Genomic DNA, 13,399 nt, shown 5'->3' with positions numbered 1-13,399 from the left:
TCTTTCCAATTCAGACAAATCTGCTATCATTTATTTATAATATTTTACTTACATGAATCTACTACTTTTACTTACGGCCCATTTTCTGTTGATTATTATTGAATTAAAAATCAAATAAACTTTGCCTGAATTTTATTTTACTCAGTTGTCATCAGTAGGGTAAAAATGAGAGAGCTAGCACCACCGTGTTATTAAACGGCTGAGAGAACTGGCACGGGGAGAACGTACATGGGTGAGAGAGCTGGCACGGTGAGAGAGCTGGCACACGGTGTCGAAAGTTTCCGTCGGCGTGTCGGGGTGGACGGTTGAGAGAGCTGGCACCGCGGAGGCTGGCACACGGGAAAGGTGTCGGTGGTGTGTCGTGGTGGACGGACGAGAGAGCTGACACCGTGGAGGGTACAGGTGTGACAAGATGTATTATAAATATTTAAATTAACATTTTGATTTTTAAGGTGGTGATGATTAACTCGCAAACGCTTGTCGCTTTTGTCAATTAGTGTTGAGTGTAGATAGTTTTCCAAATGCGTGGAGTAAATAGAGTGTTTAATTGTTAGCCTGATGTAAGGAATAATGGATAAATAATATGTTTATATAGATTAATTTAAAAACGATTATGGTGGAATCGCAAGCGATTTTATGGCATGCGCTCGTATATCATTTAACGTTGAGGTTGTTTCCACAAATATGTGACATATTTTGTTTGGGAATTTGTGTTCGAAACTTATATTTTAAAAACTACCATGTGATTAAAAAAAAAATATATATATAAAATATTAGTTTCATCTGTTTAAAAAATCTTAGGACTGACATATGTTGTATTTTAAAATAAGTTAAACAATTTACAGATTGTATAGTATTTAGATAAGCGCTTAATGGATTTGCATCGTGGCTTATCGTGACGTTGCAGAAAACATGCGATAGTGATAACTGCGAGTGCATCATCAATTCATTTGAGTCAAACAACAGATAAGATGTCTAATTTATATACCAATTATTTGTTTACAATCTGAAGCAAGTCTTTATACTGATATCGATACGAGGTAGGTTGTGTAGGTCATGTTTCAGGTTGACGAGCGGTTATCGTCTCGGGCTTCGACGCCACGGGACCGGGTTCGGGACTGACGAAGGTAAGTATATTAGGATAATTTATTTTTACTATATTTAATTGTAATTTATATATGTAATAAAAGAAATGTTTTTGAGTTTAGTATATATTTATTCACAATAAGCAGTAGTACTACAGTATAAAAAATGTCTATTATATATCATGTTAAACAATATTATCTTTTTGAATCCAGGAGTTTTTGGACGAAGGAAAACCAAGCCATTTTACAAACACTTTATCATCCTTCTTCTTGAGAATCTTTTCGACTAAGTAAACGTCTTTATGTTTAACCTTAGTTAGCTCTTCTTGATAGAATCCTCCGGCAATGGGTTGGTTCTCGGCATCTACCAACTTGTAAGTGACGGGTTCTGTCGGAACTACTTGCGTGATGCGAAATATTTCTGTGGAATAATTCGGAGTATATCCCTTGGCGAATTCCCCTTTATATTTGCTAATGCGGACGTAGTCGTTAATTTCAAACTTAGGTATCATTCGTAGTTTGGGTTGTTTATATGAATAAATGGTCTTTAGTAATTCCATTTCATTCTTCTTTGATACGTCACACGGCTTCATTTTTATAGTCGAATGTTTCTTTGTATTGTAGAAGTCCATTAGTTGGTCTAGTATGTCGATCCAATTGTAAGTACCATTAATTGTAAATTTTTTCCACATAAAATTTTTTAACGTGCGATTAAATCTTTCTGCCACGCTCGACTTTAAAATGCTGTAGGTAGAATAGTGGTTAATTTTATAATCACCCATCAACTTTTTAAACTCGGAATTGTAGAATTCTGTTCCTAAATCGGATTGTAAATTTTTTGGAACCCTTCCCTGTTTTAATATGTTTTCCATTGCAAAAGTAACCTCTTTACTGGTTTTAGTTTTGAGAGGTCTTGACCAAGCATATTTTGAAAAAACGTCAATTACTGTGATTATATACTTGAATCCCTTATTGACCTTGTAATATTTTGTCATATCAATTAAATCACACTGCCAAAGGTCGTCAAACCCTTTCACAACTACCTTTCGTCGAGGAAAATTCTTTCTTACCGACTTATGTAACTCGTTAGCAATATCTTCTTTTATACCCATAATATTAGTTACTCTATAACTCCTTTATCTCTGAGCTCTGATATTATATTTATAACTTCGTTATTGTGACTAGTATTACCTGAAATCTCTGATAATTTCAATAATCGCAGCCTGTCCACAATTTCATTTATATTATCATAATGCACATAGTCTGGAGCACATGGATAAGTATCCAATTTTAAATAGGGAGTTTTTAACCCACTCCCTTTCTTAAAAATATTTTTTATATAGTTTCTGTATTTAAATGTATTTGTAGCTTGAACCTTCTCTCCATCAGAATGTCTCACTAAATGAGCATTTGTAAGCAGTAATATATCTTTAAAAGAATTCAGATCATCTTTAGTGATAAGTGTCTTATTTGGTTTCTTCTTAAACATAAGTTCCAACAAACCAATTGTTGGTTTAAATTTTTGACCTTTTATTTTAATGAAACTATCAGATGGATCGTAGTTAATTTTACTATTTCCAATCATCCATTCATCATTATCACCTAAATATACACCATACGTATGATCCATTTCATTTTTACTATCGTTAATAGATTTATTGATATAATCGTTAAAATTTTCTTCGTTTTCATCATGTTCACTATTGGAATCCGATTCTTCTGATAATGATTCATTGGTTTGAATTTGTGAAGGTTTGCTTTCATTCATAACTTTAAGTGATGACGACGGAGTTTGTTCACTATCAAGAATTGATGAATTCTTGTCACTCTTTTTTTTCTTTTTCTCTTCAATATTTTTTACTATTTCACTAATAGGATCGACGATAGGTTTAAATTTCTTTTTGAATATTTCTTCTTCATCCACAATACCTCGTTTCAGTGCTAAATATTTTTTTCTTATCGTATTACTTGTTTTGATTAACTCCTTTTTAACATCCATTTCCTTTCGAAGTTGGATGAAGACTGTGTGGTATCACATACAATATTACCTTATAAAAAATTTATCGAACCCATTGCGATATCTACCATTGTTCAGATCACTTTCTTTATCGATTACGAAAAATCCAAATTTTTTATTCCAACAAATTTGACACATATCTACAAATTCCGTAAATGTTAAGTCGGGATTAATATGATTGTTATAAACATGTTTAAGATTATTATTATCCTGTTTAAAAACAATTATCATATTAGCATTATCTCTAATTAACTGCTTCGGAATTCTGGAATAAGATTGACAAAGATAAAAACAATCCACGTCTTTGTGTCGACCCATACTAAAAAATGCACTTACGTTGTTTTGCTTATCACATATTATATCATCAAACACAAACACCGAGTGTTTCTTAGCCTCAGAAGGTTGAATTACTTCTTCATTTTCAGAGAATTTATAATAACCAATTCCTTTTACATTTTTTAAAACGTTTTCCAAAAACTGGTATTTTGGTTGATATAAGGACTTTGAGTAAACATATATGTTTTCAAATTTTAATCCATTAGGATCTGTAATTAGGCTTAACATCACAGCAGTTTTCCCACAAGATGATGGTCCTGTAATTAAACATCTGATTTGATTTGGAAGGAGCCCACTATGTCTTCGTCTATTATCAACCGGTTTTAAATCAAAACTTTCAATGTTTAATTTTTGTTTTTGATTAATCACCTTCATTATTATGAGATAACCTTCTCTTACCACGTTCTATGCAGAAATGAGATTGATCGGCATTCTTAAATTCTTATGTAATCTTATAAGTAGTACACAAGGGAATATAAATAATAAACGAAAAAATATAAATGAAAACTATTTTATTTCCACATGGTTCTATTTTCCATCCTATGATATAAAGATTTCATTTTTTCTACAGCAAGTTTTACTGACTTAATTTTTGAACTATTAAAGCTTTTTGAAAACAGATCACCGATACGCTTATCTTTCTCCTCGTCTGTGCAGTCTGAAAATAATGATGTAAACCCCTCAATGTCTTGCCCAGAAGATCGATGGATCAGATACATCAAAGTGTAGTATCCACTGTAGTCTGATGATTCACTCTGTATTCGATGTCGATTGTAACTCCATTTTTCAGTAGCATTTTGAATGAAGAGAAATATTTTGTAAGGTGGAGGTAAACCGAAACTATCAAAATATTCACCCCGATGAAATTCGTCAATGTAAACGGCTACCCATCGGTCTCCAGTATTGAATATATATGATGAGGGATAGTTGATGTATGAAGGTATTCTACCTTCAGCGTGAAATATTCCGTTAAAATGTTGAACGATTTGTGGATTACTTTGAATAAAAAGCTCTAATTCGATTGCGTACATCTTGCACAATTTTCTTTTCTCTGAGGTTTTCCGTCGATGTGATCTGTACCCGCACCTGAGGAGTTGTAATGTTCATAGCAGTAAATTATATCCTTTAGCTTATCTTTTTTGTGATCTGGGAGAAGGTCCCACACGTGCCATAGGTCACTCGGGGACACGTGATGTACAAAATACTCTTTCGGTAGGTAAGATATTTCTTGTATTTTTAAATTGGCTAAAGTTCTGTTACCGTATTTATCAAGCGTATTGAATTTATCAATAATTTCTCCAATCTTGTCAACTGTTTTGTCTTCGATCTCCAATAATGTGGATTTCTTTTCAACCTTGTTTATATACCAGTGTAACAACAGTCTAACATTTTCACTTGCACATTGATCAGTCGTTCGAGAATGGTAAAAACACTTTCTAAAGCTCATCTGTTTTCTCAGATCGTTGATTCTTGGACAACAAATTTCATCCATATCCCGCACGGACACAGTTTTATTCGATAAAGTATTTTCAATAAAAATCTTTTTTTCCATACCTTTGACTAATACAACATCGTAAGATCCTAATATCCTGTTAAAAATATTCTTCATTTCGAAATATGGAGTGTAACCGTCATTCCAGTCAATTCCATGACAGAATTGCTTAACCCATGTTGCAACCTTTTGTTGTGTTTCAGGTAACGCTGTATATGGAAAAGGTGGTTTGAAAATAATCGATTGCACTTTACTACCTGAAGTTGTGAGAAAAGCTGCTTCCTTCACGATGAACTCATTTTTTAGTCCACGGAACCCTTGGATATCACATACGACTGTTCTGTTCGACATCTTGTTAGCAACTGGAATAAAAATTGTGAATTATCACGTTACAACTTGTTTAATCTCAACCTACTAACCCTTGACCTTGTTCCTGACCTTTTGTTTTCCTTTTTTCACCTCATACTAACTTTTTTACCAAACTTGTCATCGGGTTGTATTCAACGACACGATCGTGTAATATTAAACAATATGCTGTAGTTTTAGCTGCGATTGTACTTTTCGATTCAAACTCTAATCTTATATCCACTGGTCCTGATTTTATGGATTCGTTTTGTCTGGAACAATCGATTACAATTAACGGAGCATGTGTTACAAATTCACTATATGTGAATAGGGGTTCGCCCTTTTTAAAATAGTAGTTTTCTTGAAATTTTACATACATTTCATAAAGAATCGCTAGCTGATTCTTGGACTGATCAAGGTTCATATCGTCATACGGGTAACACTCTGAATTCAAATAAAGTTTTACATTTGAAACGTCACATATATCAAATTCGCTGACATTTTTTTTGATATTGTTTGATCTGTCCGTTTGAAATGCTAATACAACATATCGTGGTTTTTCCAACTGAGTTGATGTTTTTACATTCCATGTCTGTCTATTTGATTGTGGTAATAAAGGATATTCATAAAGCTCCCATGTTCTAAAATTGATGAAAATTGATTGATTTTTTTCAATAACTTTGAGTAAAGATAGTTTTTCTTGATCTGATGGGAATACGTAGGGAACTCTCCATTGAATTTTCTTGATGTTAATGTCCATCGTTGGCTCGATACTTGTACTTGTACCTGCAGCTCCTGTTTCAGTCTTAACCTCACCAAGCATAGCATTTAGGTCAGTTCTTGATCTTATAAGTATAAGTTCCTGTTTAACGTTTAATATAATTTTATTATAATCCTCAGCGAACCCAATTAAAATCTTAAGAGGAATGCAGACATTAAAATAGAAAGTACCTTTATTTGTACTGTCTTCTTTGAGAGTCAATAAACTACCTTTTTCACTCGTCCAGCCTGCATTAGTTAACATTTTAATGTCACTATCATTAAAAGACAGATAACCTTTCATTGTACTTGTAATTCCAACGTTTTTCACCCTATCTATTTCAACTCCACCGATTTCGTATCGTATTTCATCAAATAAATAAGCATATCCGTTATTAATGAATTTTGTATTTGTTGATTTAACCACCCCCTCGATGTAGAGAGTACTGTTGCAGGGATACGTATAGATATCTTGATGTTGGATTGGTATTCTAATTTCATCATTATTGTTGAATGAAGAATTAGCATATGGTTGATGTGCGTGTACTTCTATTTTATTTATCGATTCGTCAAAGTAAATTTGCTCTCTTACTTGTAATATACTACCAGCCATGTTTAATTTTTAAGCCTAATGATACTAAAAAGTCTCTATTACTCTTAGAAAGAGAACCTCTCTTCACGGTGTCCGGTGTAGAAATGTTCACGGTTTTCAAATACGGTATGTTCTTAACTGGGGTGAAGATCATAGGCATGATTACAAACGTTTAAGATGTAATGTTACTGTGATGGTTTCTTCACGGAAATTGATAGGTTTACCATTTTGATCAGTTATTTTAAGGGATATGTTATCAATCGTCCTTGTGTTGATTGGAAGATAGATTATATTGGCGGGAGTTTCAACTATTTTAAATCCTGGTGGAACAGTGGGAAAGAATGTATGTATCACATGACTTGGATTACTATTTACAAACGAAGACGTAATTATATTACACTCCACGTTTATAGTATTGACTTTTAAGACGTTTACCGTTCCATCCGACACATGAGTGAAAAACTTGTTTAATTTTCTATTTTTGAAACCTAATAAAGGACCTATTGAGTCTGAAGGAGTGAAGTCGATGTCTTTGGAACACTTTATCTCACTTTTTAACGTATTATTGTTTGGTTGAATTGTTATCAGTACATCATGATTAATGGGATACGCATTTTTGTATGATAAGCTAGTATCGATGTCAGTTTCTGTTTCACCTCTCTTATCTCCAAGAACCTTTCGTAAATACTTTTGCAAATCTTTAACTTCATATGATCCAGTAGGTATTTCTATACCCACCTCTTCATTTTTATCGGTAAGATAATAAAACATATTACACCCTTCCTCAACATTTGGAATTGAATTAAATGTTTCAAAATTGATGAACCCTAACACGTAATCTCGATCATTTTCTAGTTCAATTTTGGGGAATATTTCACAGCTTAAGAGTGAACTATTTCCCGAAATTACAAATAGGTGAGACATGTTGCTTGTACGATGGTCAAATAATGACTGAGATAGTTATTGGAGAATATTTTAATTACAATCAGACAGAAATTTCAAACACAACTGTCCACATATTTCAGTGTTAAAATTTTGATCCCTAACATAGTTATACAAAATAATACAGTTTTTTAAATAATGTATAACTTCCATTGGTGGTTTGAGGTTCCCAAAACTGTCGTAATACTTTGCATGTGATCCATCTTTACGTAAAGCGACCCAATGAGTCCCGGGCCCATCATCATCGTCTAAGTTTATGATTATCGCTTCTTTATTCCATGGATGCAAAGGCAGTTTATCCTTAGAGAATACTCCTCTAAAGTAAGGTATTTTCAATCGTTTAGCATACCTTTCCAAATCCAGATTGGTTAGTGCGTTTGATCTAAAAAAATACCCATCCCTTGTTTGTATGGTCTCAAATACAATCCTTTTCCTGTTTTAATCTTAACGTCACTTACATTTTCCTTTCTTGCTCTGTTAACTTCGTTTATGGCTTTATACACTGAGGTAGCTCCGCCGGCCAGACTTCCGATGGCAGACAGTCCGGCAAATAATGGCAACAGGAACGGTAACGCTCCTCCAGATTTGGGTATGGGTATGATTCTAGGTTTTTTTATTTGATCCTTTTTACCACCCCTCATCGCATTTCTTGCAGCTTTCAACGCTGCAGGAACCAATACCTTAAGTTCTTTGCTTTTACTCTTTTTAAGTTCGTTTTTAGCCGCCAGTATAGCATCCTTGAGGTGTTTCTTCTGTGTATTTCCATTCTTACTGTCATGTTTCGGACTCCTTTTCTGCCTTTTCTTTGTAACACTTTCTGACTTCGATTTCTTCATACCAGCACCGAGTTTAAGTTTTGCTTTCATAGCGTTCGTTACTAAAAAAGCGTTTACCTTTTCACCGAGTTTAGCGTCCGGAGCCGATACTCTCGTCCACGCCCTATCGGCCAGCAGCCTGTCAGCTTTGTGTCTACTCGTTAAATCCTTGTTCTGAGCGTATGCTATATCGTGTTCCTTGCAGTAACTATCAAGTGGATTGATCCCTTTGTCGCCCCTTGCCAGACGTTTCTCCAATTTAGTACCAGCCCCACAAAATTGGTATCCACCCAACAGATGTGCCTCAAAAGGTAGGTTATCAATAAGCTTATTAATTAGACCTCCACCTCGTTTGAAGCTCAGAACCATACTGATGACCAGTCCTACTTGCTATTCAACTTACCTACCCTATCCCAAAAGTCGTCTTTATCATCATCTTCTGTTGATTTACTTTCTTTCAAGGTTTTTATTTCAGACCTAAGATAAGCTAAGTCATTTATCATTGCACTCATGACATCTGATATGGGCTTACCTTCTCTATTTCGGGACCTTACAGTCAACGAAGAAGCTGGATAAAAAACCTTAAGCTTTTCATCAATACGTGACATATCAGAGTTTATCCTGTTTTTGAAAGCATCTAATTGTTTACGAGTCACAGGTGAATTTTCATTCTCGCTCGCTTTGACAACCAATTGAATATTATACTTTTTTAAATCTATGACACCATTCATATCAGGTTTAATATAATCCTTTATCATTTCCCTCAGTACCACTTCAACTAAAGTTGTATTGTTGCTTCGTACTGTTTCATCTACATATTCTTTGTTTGCAACATCATGTCTTTCAATTGGCTTTTTGACATTTGTTATTATTGAATTATTGATATTTACTTCACTTTTGTCATCAATGTATAAATACTTCTGCATGAGTGTTCTTGCCTGACCTAAAGTAATGGGAGAATAATTATTTATGGCTTCATTTATATTAATTATAAACTTTTTAAAGTTTAATTCTCCTTTTTCTGGTTTAATGAAGGATTCCACCGTCTTGCTAATTATTTGATTTACCCTAACTAATTCTTTATCTAGATAAAGTTTATTTATTGCATCAGAGTCATCGGTTGGATCTTTTTCAATTTTAAAAAAGCTCAATCGTTTATTCTTCATATTAATTTCATCATTGATACCAAAAGTCACACATTTTAAATTAATCTGTGAATTAACATAATTTTCGATGTATTGTTTAGAAACTACATCCGTTAACTCGGTAGGATCTCCAATATTGTTAATTCTCATTCTTTTAGCATTAAAATTGCCATTTTCATACATTAAAGTATTGCTTTTGAAATAATCGAGAGATATTGCATCTTTTCCATCTACAGGGTTTGATATATTTTTAATATTATGATTTTCGCAATCAATAATAAATTTCTTTCTATCAAACTTAATAGTATCTCGTAGTTCTTTGTCCATACTATTTTGAAAGTACCTCTTATTAACAACATCCATGTCTGATTCAGGATCATTGACATTAACAATTTTTCTCTTTCTTAAATTAACTTGTTTATCCTCTAACAATAGACATTTTGATGAAATATAATTTAAAGTAACGGCATCACTAGAATCGACAGCTTCCCCTACGTTTGTTAACCTTTTGTTTTCAATATTAAAATTTTGTTTATCAGTTAGCTTGAAACCTATTCCTGAAGGTCCTACTACAACGTTTTCTTTGGAAGTAAAACCTATATAACCTCCAAACTTGTCGATACTTGGTTTCATCGTCTTGAAAGTCAAACATCAAATGATGCTATTCTCTTATTTTGATTGATATAACTATGTTTTTATTCATGACGTAATATTTAATTGTGTATAAATATATATTTATATCAGATAAATGAAAGGGAGATAAATTAATCTGAAACAAGGTAGGTAATAAATAACACTGAACACAGATTGTATGTCAAAATAATTTATATTTATTTACAAACATATCAAAATTACAAATATACATAACAAATGTCAAATATAATTGTTACACTTACAAAATTATGAAAAAAAATCTATGTATTAATTTGAAGATTCAATGGTTACAGTAATTAAAAACATAAACAATCAAACTAAATAGATAAGTTAAGTTTACAGTTTTTTTCATTACAGTCATAATACTTTCTATTATTCCACTATTTACATAAATTTACTGTAAAGCTCAAATTACTTGATTTATTTGTAACTAGATAATGTCCCTTCTTACAATGACAGACACATGATTGTCAACAATTATTTCCTCTAATTTACAGTCCGGATCATCGTGATCTTCGGAACCACCGTTTAAGACCCAACACACCCTAGCAACCTTTATTAGGACAAGATCTGCGATGTGACTACAGTAATTAATGCTGAACGGCTCGTTTCCATGATTTATTAGGTTAACCCTGACTACGTCTGTATGGTTGGAGTCAATAGACGCTGGAGAGTCTAAAACTGTCACCCCGAAAGTTTCCGCTTGCCATGCTACCGGTCGAATTTGTCCTTCATAACCTTCAGGTATTCTAATTTTTATACCCGCAGATATGGTTTTTCTTTCTCCAGGATTTAAGGTTATAGTGTAAATACAGGAAGGGAAAAATGCGTGCAGAGGTATAGCAACCCGACCCATGTTCTCGTATTCAGGCATATTAAGGAAGCCCTCGTCAACAGAAAGTTGTTCGTACCTGACCGGTACAGTTTCCAAAAAAACATTATCTGAAAAGTAAAAAACTAAATTAACTTACATACAAATCTAACAAATAATTTGAGCTTAACAAGAATCATTGGTCATTTTAGCTTTTTTTGCAATCAGTTCTTTGTGTAAATCAATTTTCCTTTTTTTATTCTCAATTAGTTTGTAATGGCCATATGCCATGGTATGGATATTATCATTTAATACAAATCTTTTATCATCATGAGACGATAACGCTAGTTTTCGTACTTTCGTTGTGTATACATCATGTTTCCTACTCCTAATTATATTCATTTCTTTGTACTGGTTTTGATTACAAAACAAAGCTCTCTCGTAGTCCTGAAAAGTTATTTCATTTTTAACAACACTTTTCTTTACACCCTTAGCACGTTTCTTACAATCATAATTCTTACTAAGAGTAGTATATAGCTTTGTCCTAAGACCAATGAATTTCTTTAGGGGAACTGATAAAGTTTCATCTTTCATAACACCAAGTCTTTTCTTATTATCGAGAGAGAAACAAGCGTGTGTTATTGGGTACTCACTAGTGTCAAAGTAATGTATATTCTCCTTGATTTGCTCATATACGTCAACTGAGTTTACATTTATAAGGTAACTATCCGTATCTGTATATAATAGTTCTACATTTCCTTGACCAAATACACGAGGAAAAATATCATAAAAATATCTATACATTACGATTTTGCTTAGTTCAAGAATAGCCATACCTACTGCAATGGGTTTGTTAAAATTTACTTTAGTTTTATTTAGATGAACTGCTATCAGTTTTTCTGTAAATATAGTTCTATCACGAAAATTAGGCTTAGCAATAAGCTTATCGAGCCTTTTAGTGCTACAAACTATTTCCATATTCATTCTGTTTCTTACGTTTTCCATACATTTGCCATAAACCGAATTGTTCATGAGTTTGAAAAACTCCTTTTCAAACTCATTTTGCGCATTTTTTCTAAATGTTGTGTTTTTTTCGATGTATCCATACAACCACTTAGACTGAACAAATTTCATACCTCTATGGATTTTAACCAAAACCAATCCATGCTCTACGGCCTGTTTTAACGCTTGGCTGTGAATTATGTAATTACGTTTAGGTTCTAAAGTTGTTAACAATTTTGAATGTTTACTACCTGGTGGTACTTTTCTTTGGGCGCAAAATGGTAAGTCGTTGTGTTGTTCATGTAGATGTGCCGGATAATCTAGATCTACCTCAAGTATAAACCCTACTTCATCATTTTCACCAATATCATTAATTTTATTTTTTACTTCATCAATTTCAACAGGGGTTAACCATTTAAAGTCCTTTAACGGTAAACTTTCTCCCATTGCAGCCCCATAAAGGTTATTTATATCTAGGAATAATATAAAGTTTGAATTATCAACTGTCCAGAGTCCCTGATCCATAGGTTTGACACCAGGTTGTGATTCCGAGTCAAGATTTGTTTCTGAAACTAAATACTTATTTGATGCCTCGCAGTAACGTTTAGTGCACATAGAAATACCACCACGAATACCAGCTTCTATGAACATGTACTGTTCATAGCTTGTTAACAAATCGATTTCAACTTTAGTCAATTTAAGACACGCGTCGAACGAAAGGCCAGGAGCTGTGAAATACCAACCTGGGTCCAAACCATAATTGGATTTACAAACTTTTCGGAAATTTTCAAATACATCGCTTAATAGTAACACATCAGTCTTAAGGTAGATATCAGAAAATTCTCCTAAGGTTTGACAGTTAAATTTGTTCCAAACCTCAACAGCCCTATTATAATCTTCTACAGCAACTTCTGACTTATTTAGAGAGCTGTAAAACTGATCAATAGAAGGCAAGCTAGTCTCATTAAATTTTTCCCAGCCATCTATGTATTCGTAGGGAAAACAGCCTTTTTTTGTAACAATATTAAGTTTATCATAACCGAAATAAGAAAGTGTTTCATTGAATTGATTTTTGTCAAGATTTTTGACTAGTTCATCAAGACTTCTAGACATAAATTTGTACGAATCAAGAAAACGAATTTCAAATCTAGCAGCAACTTTCTTTGATAAAGAGATATACCGTTCTTCTGTATTAGGGATTACCTTTATTTCCATTTCATCATAATCGAGACTTTTAATAATAAAATGGAGGTCATAATTTGACATATTGTGCAAGACTACGGGCAAAAAGTGTGGATTTTGATATGACAAGTTACAATTTGAATGACTTGCACCTCTAAATTTCCCTGTATTAGGGTCGTGATCTCTAACCCTTAAATTATCAGCAGTAAACTGTTCTTCACA

At 33.2% G+C, this 13,399-nt stretch overlaps 1 protein-coding gene across 1 annotated transcript in view; it reads right to left on the bottom strand.

Annotated features, from left to right (window-relative positions):
- The window catches only part of LOC128992940 (glutamate receptor ionotropic, kainate 2-like), a 59,338-nt gene extending 50,586 nt beyond the window's left edge, over positions 1 to 8,752 (bottom strand). The window contains exons 1-4 of the mRNA XM_054416686.1: positions 8,027 to 8,752; positions 6,062 to 6,137; positions 5,188 to 5,292; positions 4,468 to 4,524 (exon numbers count right to left, since the gene is read on the bottom strand). Of these exons, the coding sequence (XP_054272661.1) occupies positions 4,468 to 4,524; positions 5,188 to 5,292; positions 6,062 to 6,137; positions 8,027 to 8,752 (964 nt within the window). The remainder of the gene's footprint in view (positions 1 to 4,467; positions 4,525 to 5,187; positions 5,293 to 6,061; positions 6,138 to 8,026) is intronic.
- Positions 8,753 to 13,399: the final 4,647 nt, after the last annotated feature.

This window comes from Macrosteles quadrilineatus, unplaced genomic scaffold (genome assembly GCF_028750875.1).
Source record: "Macrosteles quadrilineatus isolate MER2022 unplaced genomic scaffold, UCM_ALF_1.0 Scaffold_4__1_contigs__length_99947679, whole genome shotgun sequence".
In the NCBI taxonomy this organism is placed as follows: domain Eukaryota; kingdom Metazoa; phylum Arthropoda; class Insecta; order Hemiptera; family Cicadellidae; genus Macrosteles; species Macrosteles quadrilineatus.
The sequence above is the reverse complement of the archived record's forward strand: the minus strand, read 5'-3'. Positions and strand labels throughout refer to the sequence as shown.